Source organism: Sapajus apella, unplaced genomic scaffold (assembly GCF_009761245.1).
Source record: "Sapajus apella isolate SASKATOON/1434 unplaced genomic scaffold, GSC_monkey_1.0 scaffold23, whole genome shotgun sequence".
NCBI classification, from domain to species: Eukaryota; Metazoa; Chordata; class Mammalia; order Primates; family Cebidae; genus Sapajus; species Sapajus apella.
In genome coordinates, this window is record NW_022436963.1 from 2,264,364 (window position 1) to 2,282,042 (window position 17,679).

At 52.6% G+C, this 17,679-nt stretch overlaps 1 protein-coding gene and 1 long non-coding RNA gene across 6 annotated transcripts in view; both read left to right on the forward strand.

Annotated features, from left to right (window-relative positions):
- Positions 1 to 1,481, forward strand: part of LOC116559346 — a 9,711-nt gene extending 8,230 nt beyond the window's left edge. The window contains exon 3 of the long non-coding RNA XR_004272429.1: positions 1,163 to 1,481. This is a non-coding gene — a long non-coding RNA (uncharacterized LOC116559346). The remainder of the gene's footprint in view (positions 1 to 1,162) is intronic.
- The window catches only part of MAPKAPK3 (MAPK activated protein kinase 3), a 31,775-nt gene extending 20,115 nt beyond the window's left edge, over positions 1 to 11,660 (forward strand). For 2 of the 5 annotated variants that reach the window (XM_032289999.1, XM_032290001.1), the window contains exons 3-12: positions 2,651 to 2,790; positions 4,049 to 4,113; positions 4,580 to 4,659; positions 6,759 to 6,882; positions 7,210 to 7,377; positions 8,055 to 8,130; positions 8,479 to 8,603; positions 9,078 to 9,163; positions 9,461 to 9,541; positions 10,254 to 11,660. In XM_032289999.1, the coding sequence (XP_032145890.1) occupies positions 2,651 to 2,790; positions 4,049 to 4,113; positions 4,580 to 4,659; positions 6,759 to 6,882; positions 7,210 to 7,377; positions 8,055 to 8,130; positions 8,479 to 8,603; positions 9,078 to 9,163; positions 9,461 to 9,541; positions 10,254 to 10,406 (1,098 nt within the window). In that variant the 3' untranslated portion in view covers positions 10,407 to 11,660. Of the gene's footprint in view, positions 1 to 1,487; positions 1,653 to 2,650; positions 2,791 to 4,048; positions 4,114 to 4,579; positions 4,660 to 6,758; positions 6,883 to 7,209; positions 7,378 to 8,054; positions 8,131 to 8,478; positions 8,604 to 9,077; positions 9,164 to 9,460; positions 9,542 to 10,253 lie in introns of all 5 variants that reach the window. The other 3 variants (XM_032290000.1, XM_032290002.1, XM_032290003.1) reach the window with 2 other exon arrangements.
- Positions 11,661 to 17,679: the final 6,019 nt, after the last annotated feature.

Genomic DNA, 17,679 nt, shown 5'->3' on the forward strand with positions numbered 1-17,679 from the left:
AGAGAGAGAGAGAGAGAGAGAGAGAGAGAGAGAGAGAGAGAGAGAGATGAATTGAGCCCTGAAGTTTCCTCAAAAAGAGGGAGTTGACCCAATGGAGAAGATGAGGCAAGAATGCACACGACAGGAACCAGCACAGGCATAGACACAGAGACCTGGGGGAGGAAGGCCTGTTTGGGAACAGCACATATATTTTTCAGGCCAGAACAAAGTGATTTTGGCCCAGAGGTGGCAGGAAGTGCAGTGGGCAAAAAGGCAAGCCCTGCATCCTAGGGGAAGAGGTGGCATTTATCTGGAAGATGGTGAGGAAGTGTCTGTGGCCACAGGTAGATTAAAGTCCTAAGGGGAGAGGCAGGGCTGAGGACCTCACTGAAAGCATTCCAGCTGTGAGCTTGGGCTTTTAAGAGAGAGGAGGAGGACTCTGGTGTGGGAGTGAGATGCCACAAGGCAGGCAGTGAGGAGAGGGTGTGGGAGCCAGCCTGGGAGGCCTGACAGGAAGATGGTCAGGTCAGGCTTGGGAGGAAGGGACCTGGCAGAGGGAAGGGGAGGAGGCAAAGAAGGAAGCAGGTGCAGGGAGGGAGGATGGTTCATCTTGTCTCCTGTGGCCGGGGACTGGGGTACTCCCAGCTAGAGCCTTCCCAGGACATGGTGGAGATGAGTGGGGGCTTTCTGGGCCCAGTGTTGAGCAGGAAGCTGGTGATTGGGAATTGTACGGGCACCGACCTGAGGGGTGTTCTGGCAGGCAAGGGCAGTGTGAGCAAGGGTCCAGGATGTGCAGGCAGGAGCATCTGCCCGCAGCAGCCTTGACACATACCCCCAGCCTTCTCTGGGTAATGGAGCAGGGGCACAGAGCTGCTAGAGGGCTTGTCCAGCCCCTGACTCTCTGTATTCCATGCACTGTCTATTCCCAGGCTAGGGTTGAGGGGAGGAGCTCCAGAAAAGGAGGGACAGCCAGGGGCAGCAGGCTCGAGAAACCATTGCCTGCCTCTCCCCTCTCTGGGACATTGCCCTGCCCTAGTTTACCTTTATGTAGAGAGTGTGGCCCCAGAGCCTACCCCACACAGTGCCCTGTGTAAAGTGGACTGGCTCTCCCCATCCTGCAGAAGAGGAAATTAAGGCTGGGGCAGCCCAGGGTCCTACAGGTGCTGAGCGGGGCTGATCCAAGCCCTGGTCTTGAGCATCAGCCCTGGTCCCCAGCCCTCCTCCGTTAGGAAACACAGTGTCACTGGCTGGGCCTTGAGTGAGCAACCCTTCTGGGGGTGTCTTGTCCCTGCTGTCCCCATTCTGGGCCATCTCCTCCTGCATGTTGACTTCTCCTTCTCCCCCTACAGCAGAGCCACTGGGCGGCCTTGTTCATTTCTGGTGCTGGTTGGCAGCCACAGTCCAGGGCTGAGCTAACCTGAGCAAGGATCCTGATGCCTGCCCACTGGATGCTTGCCTTGCTGGGATGCACCCTGTGGGGATAACTTTTCTATTACTCCATTTTACAGAGTTGTGGGCTGCGGCTTGGAGCTGTGAATGTTTGCCTGAGGTCACACCGAGTCATTGGAGGAATTCAATCCCAAACCCACATCTCACTCTACTCGGCTGTCATCTCCCTCAACTAGGGTCCTCCCTGCCCCCAGTCTCTACCTCTGGGTCCTCACCATTGGTCTGTAAGCATGGGATAAGGGTAGAGGCTGGGCAGCTAGGTCACCTTGAGATGGCTCCACCTCTTTCACGGTGGTATGACATTGTTGCCCTGGTACTGCATAGCAGCTCTCAGGCAGGCTACAAAGCTACCTTGGAAGCTGGGGACTGACTGGGTGGTCATGACCAAGCAACTCATTTTAGAAGCACTTTTCTTGATAGTGACAGTTTTGTTCTTGCACCTACTCCTGGAGAATTTGAAATCTTAATTACCTTCGCCTCTACAGGAGAGTGGCCTTGTCTCCCTCCACTCTGGGCCAGTTTCTTTGTGGGAGCTAGATTGACAGACACAGGCCTCAACCCCTCCTGCAGGAAGTCTTCCTTCCCACTCCAGCACTCTCCTGGTCATGCTGAAGTGTGTGGAGCAGATTTGTGTGTTAGTGCACCCTCTCCCCTCCCCAGCCTTTCCCCAGCATCTTCTACTTTGTTTCTCACAGTTGTGCTAGGTGAGAATCACAAGGGAAGCATCAAGGGCTACTGTGTACCAGGTGCCATCCTATACAATTTACATGTACAGTTTCCAACCCTAGCCTGTGAAACAGAACAACTCTGTCATCTTCACTATAAAAATGAGGCTTATGGGATGTGTGGCCCCTGGCTTGGGGTCTTATGACTGCTGTGTTATTTGAGTGGGTTATAAAACCCACTCAATTTCCATTTTATTTGCTGCCCCTGAGAAGGGAGGCAAGGGCGTCTTTGGCCTCTAAGTTCCTTGAAGCAGTCAGCCACCTCCCAGGGACTCCTTGAACTACCTGCCAAGCTGCTTGAGCCGAGGACTGATCCTCAAGTCCAGAGCCTCATTGGACCACAAGTCAAGGAAACCTGGATTCGAATTCTCATTCTGCTCCTTATAAGCTGTGTGACCTGGGGGCAGGGCACAGGCCTCAGAGCTTATATGTCTTTGTCTGCAAAGTGAGGGTAGAGGGCTCTGGGCCTGATGCTTTCTATGCCCGCCCTCCCACAGCTCCTGTATGATAGCCCCAAGGCCCGGCAGGAGGTGGACCATCACTGGCAGGCCTCTGGTGGCCCCCACATTGTCCGCATCCTGGATGTGTATGAGAACATGCACCACGGCAAACGCTGTCTCCTCATCATCATGGAATGGTATGCTGGCCCACCTTGTCTCCATACCCCCTTGGCATCACTGTGGTCCCCAGGCTCCCTGCCATGCTTCTAGAGGCTTTCTTTGTTTTTCAGGTAGCAGATCTGGGTGCCTCTCTAGCCCTTGAGGGGTAATGGAGCAGGCAGCCGCAGGCCCTGCCTGTGGATATATGGATTTGGCTGTGAGAACATTCCCTCAAGGGTGGGGAAGAAACCATATGGGTTAATATGGCCTCCCTGGGTGTGATTTCCACCCTGTGAGGAGGACTGGAAGAGCTGTTAGAGAAGGCTCCCAATCCCTGAATGTGAATAGATGGGGGATTTGGGGAAGAACAGGACCCACACAGTTCCCTCAACTTTCTCTTCTTTTTACTTGGGTATGTGCTCCCATGGTCCTACTAGGAATTGGGTGCTTGGGGCCTAGAACCAGGAGCCAGTGGCCTTCTCCACTCTGGACTTATTCCTGTAACACCGTGGCTCAGCACCAGCATTCCTTAGACTCTGGGCCCCCAGCTCCTCCCTGTCTGCCTTTTAAATCCCTCCTTCCTGTACCGGTTAGCCAGTTCTTCAGATTTGGGGTTCAGATCCTGCCTCTGCTACCCGCTAGCTGTGTGACCAAGGGCAGCTCTTAACCTCTCTGAATCTCTGTAACTCGCGTGAAGATATGGGCAAGATCTTAATGTAGCCTTTACCCTGTGCTTGACTCCATTCTAAGTGGCCCATGTGTATTTCATATTCAATCTTCATGACTATGGGGTTGGTGCTGTCATCCCTATTGTACAAAAGAGACAGCTGAGGCACAGAGAGGTGAAAGAACCAGCCCAAGATCACACAGCAGTGCTCATAAAACGTGGATCCCAGGGCATGGCATACAATAGGTGCCCAGAGAACAGTGGCCATATGATGATAAACATCTCATCCCACATTTGGGAAACAGGGACTTGAAAGGAGTTGGGAGTACCCAAGGCCTTACAGTCAGGTAGGGGCAGTGCCACTGGGAACACACAGGCTTCTTGGCAGGGATCAGAGCCCCCCATCCTCTTCTAGTTCTAAGAGTTCAGTTCAGCCCACCCAAGCTGACAAGCTGACAACCCACCATGTACCAGGTTCTCCAAGGGACAGGGAGGCTGACAGAGGCTGTTTAGTAGGGGAGGAGCAGAGTGGTAGGGCCTGAAGCCTGGGCCTATGATTTGGGGCAGGGGCAGGGGTAGGATGATATGCAATTTCCCCCCCATCTCTGCTTATATCACCTCTTTTACAGCATGGAAGGTGGTGAGTTGTTCAGCAGGATTCAGGAGCGTGGTGACCAGGCTTTCACTGAAAGAGGTATGTGCATGTAGCTGGACCAGCAGGAGGATTCAGGGTGAGAGGTATGGACCAGAGAGTTGTGTGTGATGCAAGACCCTGTCCCTCTCTGTGCCTCAGTCTTCCCAACTGAACAAGAAAGTGTGGGACTCAATGTCCATCCCCACAAGGGACTCTCTGAGTCTGGGACACTTTGTCAAAGATGGACTCTGTGGCTTTGGGATGGAAGTGTTGCCTCGAGTTGAGCTGGGGAGAGGTAGCTCAGGACTGAGGAAAGAGGTTTAGATGGGTTGAGGGTATCCTTGGAGGAAACTGGGGTGTCTGGGGTGGGGGTCCAGGATAGAGATCCTGGGTAGCAAGAACGCTGTCACTGTCTTCTTGTCTTGTGCTGATCAGGCGCTAGACTGTGTCCAGGAGGGATGATAGGGTGAGAGCTTGACCTTTGACTGGCATCACTGACCCCCTCCTCCCTTGTCTGTTTCTGCAGAAGCTGCAGAGATAATGCGGGATATCGGCACTGCCATCCAGTTTCTGCACAGCCATAACATCGCCCACCGAGATGTCAAGGTAAGGCTCCAGGATCCAGGTTGGGGTCCCAGGGAAGAGGATACTATCCCACTCCACAATCCCTGGTGGCATCTAGGACCCACTGGATGGAGGCTAGGCTTCATAGTCACATTCAAAGCCTCTGCTGTGTGTTCCAGACTGCTCTTCTCAGCCTCTTCTCTAGTTTCAGCATACTCATTCTGTTCTCACCAGATGGGTGTCCTTGTTTCCTTCAAACACTGAGTAATCCCAATAGTAGTAAGAATAACTGAGTGCCTGCCTCAAGCCAGCAGGCTCTAACAAGAATCTCATTTCATTCTCACCCAGACTTGTGAGATAAATGCCATTACCCATTTTACAGATGAGGAAAACAAGGCTCAGAGAAAGATTAAGTGACTTGCCCAGGGCTCTGTTGTTGCTGCACTGGGATTCATTCATTCATTTGTTCACTTGTTCAGCAAAAAATTTTGTGTACACACGATGTGCCGGGCCTTAGGCAGGGGCTACCAGATGCAGTTGGTTGTTTTTTTTTTTTTAATTAGATGGAGTCTCACTCTGATACCCAGGCTGGAGTGCAGTGGTGCAATCTTGGTTCACTGCAGCTTCTGCCTCCTGGGTTAAAGCGATTCTCCTGCCTCAGCTTCCTAAATAGCTGGGACTATAGGTACACACCACCACAGCTGGCTAATTTTTGTATTTTTAGTAGAGACGGGATTTCACCATGTTGGCCAGGATGGTTTTGAACTCCTAACCACAGGTGATCCGCCCGCCCACCTCAGCCTCCCAAAGTGTTAGGATTACAGGTGTGAGCCACCGCACCTGGCCCTGTTGGGGCTTTTGTGAAGTCATAGCCATAGTTTTGGCAGATCAGGCCCTCTAATACCAGCATTTTCAGGGAAAAAAGCCATTTTCTGGGCACTGGAGGAAGGAACAGAGGTAGTGCTAATTGTGGAAGCTGGAAGCTCAGCTCTCCAAATTTTCTATCCTGAGAGGCCTGGGTCTTAGAGGTCATCTGGATCAGATGGATGAAATGCAAACCGAGGCAGCTCTGCATGTACAACACACACATGCACGTGTATACATCAGTCTGTGTAAGCACGATCAGAGCAGAGTCTGTTCCTCCTGGACCCTCTGCCCCAAGCCTTGAACATTACCCTCCTTGGCTTATTTCTTCCTCAGACTGGACAGAGGCAAGCTGAGGTTCCAGCTGCTGCATCAGGTGCTTCCTCTGGCTGAGTACCTCAAGCTGCACAGTTATTCTTTGATTCTAGATACACGTGGAGCCACAAACAGACATACCTTCTGAATCCTTGCTTTACTTGGACCCTGGCTTCTTTTATTTTCCCAAAGAGAGAAAAGCCTTCTGCAGAGGAGATTCCCTTGGATAAACTAAAACTGCTTTTCTGTTTTTATCACAATTGAGAAGGTCAGATCTTCTCAAATGGAACCTGAGAAATAGCTTCTATCGATTCTAAATGACAGCTCTATCCAACACCCCATCCTTCTACCCCAACTCTGCTTGGGGGTCTCTTCTGCTTCTCTCCATGGGCCTACATCCTACCCATTCTTTAAAAACCAGTTTCAGGGACAGACCTCTCCACTGCCCTCATCTGCCAGGCCCCTGGCTACTCCTGGGGCACAGGAAGATTGCCTCTGTGCAGCTCCTGGGGTCTGAGCAACCCAGGCCTTCTCACCTGAGCAACCTCAATGGGGCTGTCCTGCTGGCCCTGTAGGCTTCACTCTAGGCTGGGTATGGGCCATGTGCTTAGCAACACTGGCTTATGAGCAGACTACCTTCTCCTAGCACCCTTGCTCTGGCATTTCATGGCAATATCACCAACTCAGGATCAGAAGTTCCTGCCCCAGGCTCTCTATGGCACTTGGTCATTAACAGCCTTGGCTGAACACCTGCCTTGGCTTTCCCTTTTGTGAATGAAGGTGGCACCTTGGTTTTCACTATATTTGGCCCATATTGGTGGGCAAGGCCCAGGTCTTTTTATAAATGGACCTGACTCCTTCTGTACTGGGATGGAGTTGGGGAGTCTGGCTGAAGATCACCTTGGGGCTCTGCCCCTGCCTGGTTCCTAACTCCAAACCAATGTTTTCTTTTCCTGGCCTAGCCTGAAAACCTGCTCTACACATCTAAGGAGAAAGACGCAGTACTTAAGCTCACCGATTTTGGCTTTGCTAAGGAGACCACCCAAAATGCCCTGCAGACACCCTGCTATACTCCCTATTATGTGGGTGAGTCCTTGGGACATGATTTGTAACTCCCCACCCCAACTTATACAGCTGTATTGTGGGGTAGCTAGTGGGTTGCAGAAACCAAAGGGTTAAAGCCCAGCAAGGAGGGAGGGGGAGAATTCTGTCTGCATGGAGGCGGGTGACGTGGGGGGCCGGAGGCTGCAAAAATATTCTCCCAAACTTCAGCTTCTGCTTTTGAAAATAGATCCAGGAAAATTCTGGCTGTGGCCTGTGAGCTGAATGACATCACAGCAGCTCTAAATATATATGTGATAAAAGGCTGCCATCAGCTCGGGACGGAGCCCAACTGCGGTTGTTTTTCTCTAGTTTTTGTCTTCCTAAGATTCATATTCAGAAAGTGGGCAGGCATTTCTTCCTACATTGGAGGGACAAAGGGTACCAGTCACCTGCCTTGTGAGAGAGGGTCACTTAAGCCAGGGCTTGGAAGTGTGCACATACTCATGCTTCCTGGAAAAGTTCCCTGCCCTTCTGCAAGTGGGCAACCCCCCAGATCTGAAAAAGCTCCTTGCCAAAACTGCCCCCTAACCTGAGAGTGGGGTGATGACAAAGGGCTTTTCTCCCTTAGAACAGGTCTTTATAGAGGGCTGCTGAAGGGGTGGGAAGCTCCTTGAGACAGTTTAAATGGCACTCTGTTAACCAGGATGTGTTTTGCAGTATTTTAAATTAGAAATCTTCTAGCCTACTCACCTCATTGCACAGGGAAGACAAAGGCTCCATGGATTGGTAGCCAAGCCAATGATGGAATGCAGAGCCCTGCCCCTGGTTCCTCCTTGCCTGTCACCTAGGCTGTGCATTCACGGAGGCAAGGAACATAAAACAGCTGGCAGGCCAAGGCCCTCTCACCTACAGCAGTTTCCCATCAAGCCCAGACTGGCTTTCTCTTCTCTTCTCTCACCAAGGTTGACACTGGCAGAGGGGCTCAGGCCCAGGGGAGCTGGGAGTATGTCTGAAAGTGGTTGTTTTTTTCTGGGAGCTTTCTCCCCCTGCAACTTCACACCCATGCTGCCTTCCCAAAAGGTGCCAGACGCCAGTCTGCTCTGCCCTACTTCCCAACTCAGGCACCTCTTCCCCACCTTGCCCAGGCTTCAGGGTCCTGCCTGGGCTCCAAGACCCTTGAGGCTGAAAGTCCTGCTGTCTCTCTGCCCTGGCAGCCCCTGAGGTCCTGGGTCCAGAGAAGTATGACAAGTCATGTGACATGTGGTCCCTGGGTGTCATCATGTATATCCTGTGAGTACCTTCCCCAACCCTGGTATCATCTCCTGCCCTCACCCCCACTTTGAGCCCTCAGGACCACTTCTGTCCCCTATCCCTATGTCCTTGCTGAGGGGCTTGTATGTGTCACTCCTCATGCAGGCTACCCTTCCCTTTTGGTCATGGGATACCACTCCTTCAGGTGCCTGAGGGTCTCCTGATGCCAAGGGCGGATGGCATTCCTGGGATGTGCCTGGGAGTCCAGAGGGCTGTATTGCCATGGTGTCTGGTTGCCCTTCTCCCCAGTCAGGGGCTTTTGAGGGGAAATGGGTTCATCCTGGCACTGCCCCTACCCTATGCCAAATGCCTTCCCCCTTCCCCCAGCCTTTGTGGCTTCCCACCCTTCTACTCCAACACGGGCCAGGCCATCTCCCCAGGAATGAAGAGGAGGATCCGCCTGGGCCAGTATGGCTTCCCCAATCCTGAGTGGTCAGAGGTCTCTGAGGATGGTGAGTGAACCTCTCTGCCCCGGCCTGCCTCACCTGGCCCCTGCGGCTTTCATTCTGGGAAATCTTTGGTGTCAAACTGACCTGTGTCAAACTGACCTGTGTTCAAATCTGACTCCCCCTTTTCCCAGCTACGGGACCCTAGGCAAGTCCCCTAAGCTTCTTGAGCCTCAGTTTCTACATCTGCCAAACAGGCTCAAAACTTGCCTCCTTAAAATTCTCTCTGACTCCTACTCCTCATTCATATTCTCCCCTCTGAGGACCACAAACAAGCCTCTCCTGTATGAGTTATCTACTGCTGCTTAACAAATTATCCTGAACACTTAGTGCTTTAAAACAAGAAATAGTTGTTAGCTCACTATTTCTGTGGGTTGGGAATTTGGGAGCACATGCAGCCCTTGTCCCAGCAGAGCATGTAGCCGGCTCTGAGGAACTCTGCAACCTCACTGCTCCCCTCTCTTCCGTTGGCCTCCCTAGCCAAGCAGCTGATCCGCCTCCTGCTGAAAACAGACCCCACAGAGAGGCTGACCATCACTCAGTTCATGAACCATCCCTGGATCAACGTGAGCGCCTCCTCCTCCCACAGCAGGCAGGATGTCCAGCAGGATCGGGGCTGCAGGGCAGGAGGGTGGTGGCTCTGCCTTGAGGCCCTGGTACAGGGTTGGAATGGGCCCATGAGCACAGGTAGATAGTAGGGCCTCACCTACAACCTGGCTTTGCCACTGCCCCAATGAGGCTTCTTCCCTGCTCTGAGCCTTAGTTTTCCCATATGAGACTGGGAGAAGGGGGTGGAGTAGGGGAAGCCAGTGCTGTCCCAGGTGCCTCCAGTTTCTAATCCATGGGTGCGGGACTCCTTCCAGCAATCGATGGTGGTGCCACAGACCCCACTCCACACGGCCCGAGTGCTACAGGAGGACAAAGATCATTGGGATGAAGTCAAGGTGGGTGGGCTCTGCCTTAGTCTCTGTCTCTCACTGCAGGTTCCAGGATTTTGGCAAAAGGGACTTCAGGGTGGTGGCTACCCAGGATCTGGGGTCTTTGGGCCCTTTCTATGCCTGGAGCATGGGGTGTCAGTGACTGTCGCAGTGGTCCGACCTCTGGAGTGCCTCGCATGGCACTCCAAGGATTGGGCCACACTACTCCATTCAGTGTGCTGCTCCTGACTCAATTCCTCAATGAATGGGGCTTTGGTACCAAGCTTGGATGACAACCTCATAACCAACAACATTTGGGAGGGTGGTCAGCCTGGTTTTAGACCCAGCGGAGGCCATGTTTGAACACATGGAGTAGCAACTCCAGCAGTACAATCTCCAGGCCCCAGTGTGCTGCCTACCCAGCGAGATGGCATTCTCTGCAGGTCTAGTGGTTCTGTGGTGGAATTGGTTTAGTTCACTATCCCGCTTTCCCTTGGTGTGGTCCCAGGGAGTCACTATCCTTTTGTGCCTTAGTGAATAAGCTCAGTGTCTACCACAGAGGATTATAGTGAGGATCATGTGATGCAAACGGCTTGTCCCAGTGCTGGGCACACAGCAGGCACAGAGGCAGCACAGCCTGTCACTGATATTGTTAAGAGGCTGCCCAGGCAGGGGGTGATAACTCCAAAGGCCAGTACATCCTGATCTCTTAGTGCCCCCCCATCCTGTCTGTCCCCAGGAGGAGATGACCAGTGCTTTGGCCACTATGCGGGTAGACTACGACCAGGTGAAGATCAAGGACCTGAAGACCTCTAACAACCGGCTCCTCAACAAGCGGAGAAAAAAGCAGGCAGGCAGCTCCTCTGCTACACAAGGCTGCAACAACCAGTAGCTCATGGGGACTTGGAGGAGCCAGGCCTCTGAGCCTGCATGGCAGGCTGGAGTGTGCTGAGGCCCTGGCTAGGAGGGCCCAGGGTCATTCTTTTAACAAAAGGATTTTGTTTTGTTTTAATTTGTCACTTGGAACTTCAGGATGGAGGACACTGACCCTAAACCTCCTTCAGATCTCTGGCCCAGGCTCAAGCCCTAGAGAGGGGCAGGGCCTATGGCCTGGAAGCCGCCTGCTGCCGCAGCAGCACCTTTAGCCAGGGTGGCCTGAGTGAGGCCTCTGTGCTGTCTTGCCCTGGTACATGGCCGTAGCCTTCTAGGCCACTGGGAGTTGTGGCTGAGCTTCCCATCTTCCACGTCTTCCACGGAGACATCCCCCTGCGGGGTGGGCAGATGGGCCTGGCCTTGAGAAAGGCATTGGCCATTGGTTGCCATGGTGACCAGGGACCACGTGCTGTCTGTGAATGCTGAGTGAGTGAGTAAGGGAGGAGGGGCAATTCAAGGTTCACCTCTGCCTTCTTGGGGAGGCTGGTTTCTCGAACACTGGCTGCCCCCTCAGTCTCACTCCTCCTTGGGCTCCCTGAGGCTGCAGGGTCCAGTCTGCCTGCCTCCCTGTGCAGTCCAGCCCTGCCTTGCTGCAGCCCCAGCCCGGACAGCACTCAGCGCTCTCCCCCGAGGGAATCCCTGGGCCTCCCCATCCCATCACTACTCCTTACCCCAAAGGGTGGCTTTTCATCTCAACTTAAGGTGAGGGATATTTTTAACCTTTTTCCACTTTGGAAAATGTCACTGTGACAAAAGCCAGTATACTTCCCCTGCACCCACCTGCTCACCAGATCTCAGGCAGGAAAGCCCCTCTCTGTTGATTTCAGGGGCTATCTTTTGGTGTACTTGTGTGAAAGTGGCTGGCTGAGAGCAGGGCTAAAGAGGCTTCCCATTAACCTGAGGTCTCTTTCTTTACTCTGGGTCAGACCTGAGGTTGGGGAAGGTGACCGAGCCCTGCTCAGAGGTCTGGTCCTGGCTTGGGCCTGAGTCGGGGCAAAGACACCTGCCTGGCTGATGGAGGCTTACCCAGCCCCACCCCGTCATGGTAGCCTCAGGGTGCCAAGTGCCTAATACTGCCTGACAAGTGCCTGACACCCAGCCTAGTTCCTTCCTGGCCCCTGTCTCACTGGCTGGGAAACCCTAGACCATGTCAGATAGGACAACACTGCTGGGTTTTACATCCAGACCGTAATAAACACCATTTCATCATTTCCTCCTGGCTCCTGGGTTTACTCTTTGTCTACAGGGGTGGACAAAAGTGGCCCAAGGGCAGCTTCTCACACTCCCTACTGATTTCACCCCAGTTGGAGGGGGTGCCTCAGGCCTGGTAAGCATGCCATGCTAATTCCAAGGCCACTGGGTCCTTGCTAGGCGTAGAAAGGTCAGAGGAGCTGAGGGATGGCAGCTGCCACATACCTCCCAGCTCTGTGCCGCCCCTGTGCAGTGTGTGTGACACCTACCCCCAGCCCTGTGTGTGCCAGTGGCTGCCCACAGTGGCCACCCCCAGCTGTGTGCCAGCCTGCTGAAGGGCGGGCAGAGTGCCTGCTGCAGCACTGAGCTATTTTCAGAAGCTGCCAGATTTCATTTGGCAGTGAGAATATCAAGGAGGGGAGGAGGTGGGATGCTGCAAGACTGTCTTTTGACTACTCTAGTAACAGAGCACTCTCACCCCTTAGGAGCCCTTGCGGGCAGCCTCAAGGAGGGCTCTAACTGGCATTTCTCCCCGAGCTTCTATCTTGAAACCTCCCAGTTTTCCAAGAGCTCATCTGCTGCCTGCAGTGCTGGCTCCTCCGCTCCTCTTCCCTCAGGGCATGGGGGAGGGTGCAGAGATGCTGGAAGGCAGGGGACAGGCAAACAGGCTTGAGATGTTCTGCTGCTTCCCAGCCTGGTGACCTTGGGAAGGTTTCTTGGCCTCAGTTTCCTCAGCTGTGTCCTAGTGATGATAGTGCCCATCTCGTGGAGTCATGTGGGGGATTTGAGCAGATGATGTGTGTGAAATACTTAGTGAGGCGCCAGGTGCATGGCTTGTGCCCCACACCCATTAGCTACTCCAACATCCTTAGCCATCAGGAAGGGGAGAACTAGCTAGAGTTACATCTAGAGTATCTAGAAGTCTGTAGAGGAAAAAGCAGCCCAAATCTACCTCCGCAACTTTTCATCCAGAAAATCATGCCCTCCTCACCCATGGGGTTTTATTTCCAAGGGCCTGCTCCCTAGAGCAGCATCATATGGGCCTGGGCCTCCTGGGCTTCAGTTCCAGTCCTGGGCTTCCAGGAGGATGACCAGATAAGTTCAAGAGACCCCGTGGAGCCTGTAGTCCAGCCTAGCTTTCCTAGTGTACTCCATACCTGGAGGAATGCTGGCCAGACACAAAGGTAGATGTAGGCTGTCTAGTCACATAGCTGTGGAGGCAGGGATGGCCTCCCTTGCTTGGCTGCCAGGCATCCAGTACCTGCGAGCTATGCTGGGTACAAGGAAGGCTACAGTGAGAGCTTCAGACAGGGGGCTCACCTCAAGGTGTTTACATTCATGAGGGAGAAGGTAAAAACATAACATGTTGAAAATGTTGAATCAGGTCTTGATGTGGTCTGTGAAGGAAGAACATGGCTCCAGGAGAAGGAGGTGTCATGGGGCAGTTTAAGTCAAACAGAGACTGTATGCATCCCAGTGCTGAGAAGGATGCCTGATAGGTTACAGGGTTGCAGGCAGAAGTACAGGAGCAGGGCCTCAGGAACAGAGGGATTCCATGCTCTAGGACTCCATCTACCATTTGTCTCTGCCAGTCTGTGCGTCTCCCTGGGGCTGGCCTTGATCCTCTGCCTGCACTGGCCTTTTTTTTTTTTTTTTTTTGCCTTCTCCACAGGCAAAACCAGAACTGCAGAAGTCCTAGCTGGGGAGGTCATCTGCACAGGTGTCCACATGTCAGTTTCAGGGAAAGATTCTTATTGGTCACATTTAGCCCCTTGCTGTTGTAGGGGAGAGGGTAAAGCCCTTCCTGTAACTAGGTGGGGAGGGGTGCCCCAGAGGCAGTTAGCAGAGGAACAAATGGAAGGATTGCCCCATTATCTCCCACATCTATTTGGCCACTTCCCAAGAGCTCATGAGGAGCCTGGTACACCGGCAAGCTCAGCCCAGGGCCTGGCTCCGTCATCTCCTGCATCAGTTGTTGCTCTTACAAGCCAGGACCGGGAGGCTGGATGCCTGACCATGTCACACTTTTTTTGGGCTTCAGTGTGGCTGTCTGTGAAATGGGAGCAAATCTCTGACAATCAGCTAGATTTAGAGCTAAGAAGCCAAGTGGACTCTTGTTCTCATCAGCAAGTCCAGACACACAGGCATTTGCACGAGCTCTATGATAGCTTTCCTGGCAGCTTTCGGTAAAGAATTTCCTAAGAAGCTACTTGGGAGGTCGAGGAAGGATAGCTTGAGCCCAGGAGCTCAAAGTTATAGCGAGCCATGATTGTGCCACTTCATTCCAGTCTGGGCAACAGAGCAAGATTCTGTCTCTTAAAACAAAACAAAAAAAAAAAGGCCAGGTGCAATGGCTCATACCTGTAATCCCAGCACTCTGGGAGGCCAAGATGGACAGATCACTAGGTCAAGGGATTGAGACCATCCTGGCCAACATTGTGAAACCCTGTCTCTACTAAAAATACAAAAATTAGCTAGGCGTGGTGGCACACGACTGTAGTCCCAATTACTCGGGCGGCTTAGGTAGGAGAATCCCTTGAACCCAGGAGGCAGAGGTTGCAGTGAGCCAAGATCATGCCATGCACTCCGGCCTGGGTGACAGAGTGAGACGCCGTCTCAAACAAAAAAAAAATTCCATGAAAGATATATACACGTGTGTGTGTGTGCATGCATGTGTGTGCATGCGTGTGTGTGTGTGTGTGTGTGCGTGCGTGCGTGACATCTCTTCCCAGTGATGTTCCCCCTGATCTGGCCAATAGCCCTGATTCTGTCCTCCAAACCTGATGCTGGTTGGCTTCCAACAACCTGGCTCATTGCTATTCCACACCAGCCCCTCTCTGCCCTCAATTCAGCCCCTCCACTGCCATGTCACAATTGAGCCTCAAAATACAGCCTGCTACAGCCTCTGCAGGCATCTCAGTGCTTCCAAGCCTGCTTGAAACTTTCTTTCTGGCCAGCATGGGGAGGGGGAAGATAGGCCATGTGTGGCTGTCTCCAGACCTACCTGCCTTGGTCCTGACTGATTTGGGCCTGACTGCTTTGGGCCGAGCCTTTGCATCCCTCGTGTGTTCTCACAGCTGCCCACAAACCCGGCAGGGTAAAATTCTTCCTTTTGTCCTGCTGAGCAGCCAGCATGCTTAACTAGCAGGCAGGGAAGGGTCTGGCAAGCCCACCTCTCCTGCTGTGTGTGGGATGGAGTGGGGTGTCTAGAGCCAGGAGACCTGAGCTTGGTTTATATGAAGCCTTGAGCAAGGCAGTTATTATTTTTACAGTTGCCCATTAGTAAAATGAAACACTGAATTAACAGGACCAGATTATTCCAGCACCCTTGACAGACATTATCACTGCGAGTTGATGGATTGCGAGGAATGCTCTATGTTCAGGTGGATCATGCATTTTTCCAGGTCTCAGCTTTCTTTTTTTTTTTTTTTTTTTTTTTTTTTTTTTTTAGACGGAGTTTCGTTCTTGTTACCCAGGCTGGAGTGCAATGGCACGATCTCGGCTCACCGCAACCTCCGCCTCCTGGGTTCAGGCAATTCTCCTGCCCCAGCCTCCTGAGTAGCTGGGACTACAGACACGCGCCACCATGCCCAGCTAATTTTTTGTAGTTTTAGTAGAGACGGGGTTTCACCATGTTGACCAGGATGGTCTCGATCTCTTGACCTCGTGATCCACCCGCCTCGGCCTCCCAAAGTGCTGGGATTACAGGCTTGAGCCACCGCGCCCGGCCGATCTCAGCTTTCTTATGTGTTATAGTGATCGTCATAAGGAAGGGGCAGGGCTGCAGTGAACACGGAGAAGGGTGGCCGAGCCCAAAGGCCTTGGTCACCTGCACAGTGCAAGTGTCTGCTAGGTGATGCACTAAGCTGCCCGGCACTCTGCCATTTCTACCTCCTCTGTGTCCCCTGACCTGGAGGAGAAGGCAGCTGGTGACTCAAGGGAACCAGTTCCCTGGGGCTCAGAGGAGCTGGCAGAGAGGTTAATTGGGGTGTGGGGCCACCTGCTGGTCACCTGGGTAAGCATTCAGTGGACACCTACTGTGTGCCACAGCCTGAAGGAGCTGTGGGGCAGGGGAGAGACCGCAGCATTAAAATGAATAGCTGACATTTATTGAGTGCCTACTGTGTGCCAGGACTGTGCTAGGGTTTTACATGGATCATCTCACTAAGTCCTCACATTCTCATCTTACAGATAGAGAAACTGAGTCCCAAGCTCTTAGCTGCTGCTCTGTGCACTAGAGGAGGTCAAAGGAAGGAAATGCTATTTTTTGGCTGAGGGCAATCACAGAAGACTTCCAGTAGGTTGACAATGTGAATTCAAAGGGAAAGCCAGATTTTGATAGTCAAACATTTAGGAATTTAGCTGGTAGGTACATGGGGAGGCAAGGCATTTTGTGTGAAGAATGGAGAAAAAGTCTGTTTACTGGGTGAGAGGCAGCCATGGCACAGGGGTCTCTCATTTCCTCATCTCCTGTAGGAAGTCAGAGTGGGTGCCCACAGATGAGACAGTGGGCCCCTGGTAATAGCTCCTCCCTCTTAGAGCCCCCAAGGTTCTCCCATGGGTGGTGCATTCCCCCTCCACATGTGCACCTCTGCCTCCTCTGGAGGCAATGTGTCAATCTCTCCATCTCTTCTTACTGCTGTAGCATTTCTGGTTGACTTAAGAGTTGGCTGTCAGAATTGGGGCCAGATCTTTTCACACTGGACTCCCTGAACCCCCCAGGATTTGGTGAAGGAGTCCTAGGGCCCTCCCTTTTGGCTTCCAGTGCACTGTTTTATAGATTGGTGTCCTGAGATTTAATTTGAACACGTTTACATGCATTAAAAAAAGTTTATGGCACACTGAACTAGACATTAACAAAATTGATCTCAAATTTTTCAAGGCAGGTATTGTGATTGCCATTTTACAGATGAGAAACCAAGGCTCAGAGTAACTAAGTGGCTGGCCAAGGTTTATGGCTGGCGAGGACAAGAGGCAGGGCTCTGACATGGCAAAATGGCTATAAGGTTGTCCTTTCTCCCACAATTCCTGCCCTTAGAGAGTCCATACTCCATGGACACAGGCACCTGTCAGCATTGTCTGGTGGGCCACCACTGGTGCTGACAAGGGGAGCAGAGATGACTGGATGCTTCTGGCTGTCTTAGGCAGGCTTGCTTTCCCTTTCTGGAGAGTTCACTATGGACAGAGAAAGTTGGGACAAAGAGTGGGTGGTGGGACTGAAGCACTGGGAAACCTGCCTTAGCCTATAAACCCTGCTATAAATCCTGCCCCTGTGTAGAGGCTGTGTGGATAAAGCAGATGACACTCCCATTCCCATTCCTTACCTTGATCTGTGTTGACAGCAAGCCAGGGGGTAATCAACTCTCAGACCTGGCAGAGATACTCTGTGTGGGAATGAGGCAGGCCCCTCAGCCACCTCTTGCAGCATCCCCAGTGTGGGGACTCTCCCCAGCCCCGCCTCCCTTCCAGGTGATGGGACCTTGACTCATGGGTCATGTTTCCCCATGTGGGCTACTGGGGCTGGATGGAGAGTTTCAGGGCCCACCAAAAAGGCCCAGGTAAGTGAGGGGCTGGGCTCTTAGCTCTGGGTCTGGACTGTTTGAGTCATGCCTTGGAGCTCATGTTTTAACAGCTAGTGTGTGCCAGACATATCTTGTTCTTGATTTTGTTTACTTTTCTGTTCTTCCAGTAGCCCTCCCAGATGGAGGTTATGCCCATTTTGCAGATGAAGTCACTGAAATTTGAATGGTAACAGGAGAAACATCCCAGGTTTCTATGAGTAGTGTGTGGCAGGACCAGGGTCTGAAGCCAGGGCATGGAACTTCATAATCCCCTTCCTAATGGGAAGGTTGTTCCTGCCCAAAGAGTTCCAATGTTATCTGACTTGTTCCCTAATCTGGTGTACCTGGAGCTGTCACAAACCCATTCCTTCTCTGCCCTGATTTTCTATGCCACTGGATGCCAGAGGAAGGATTCTTGGGGGTGACCTTCCATGACCTCTGGCCCCTGAACTTGGGCAAGGAGTGCCTGGCACCTCTCAG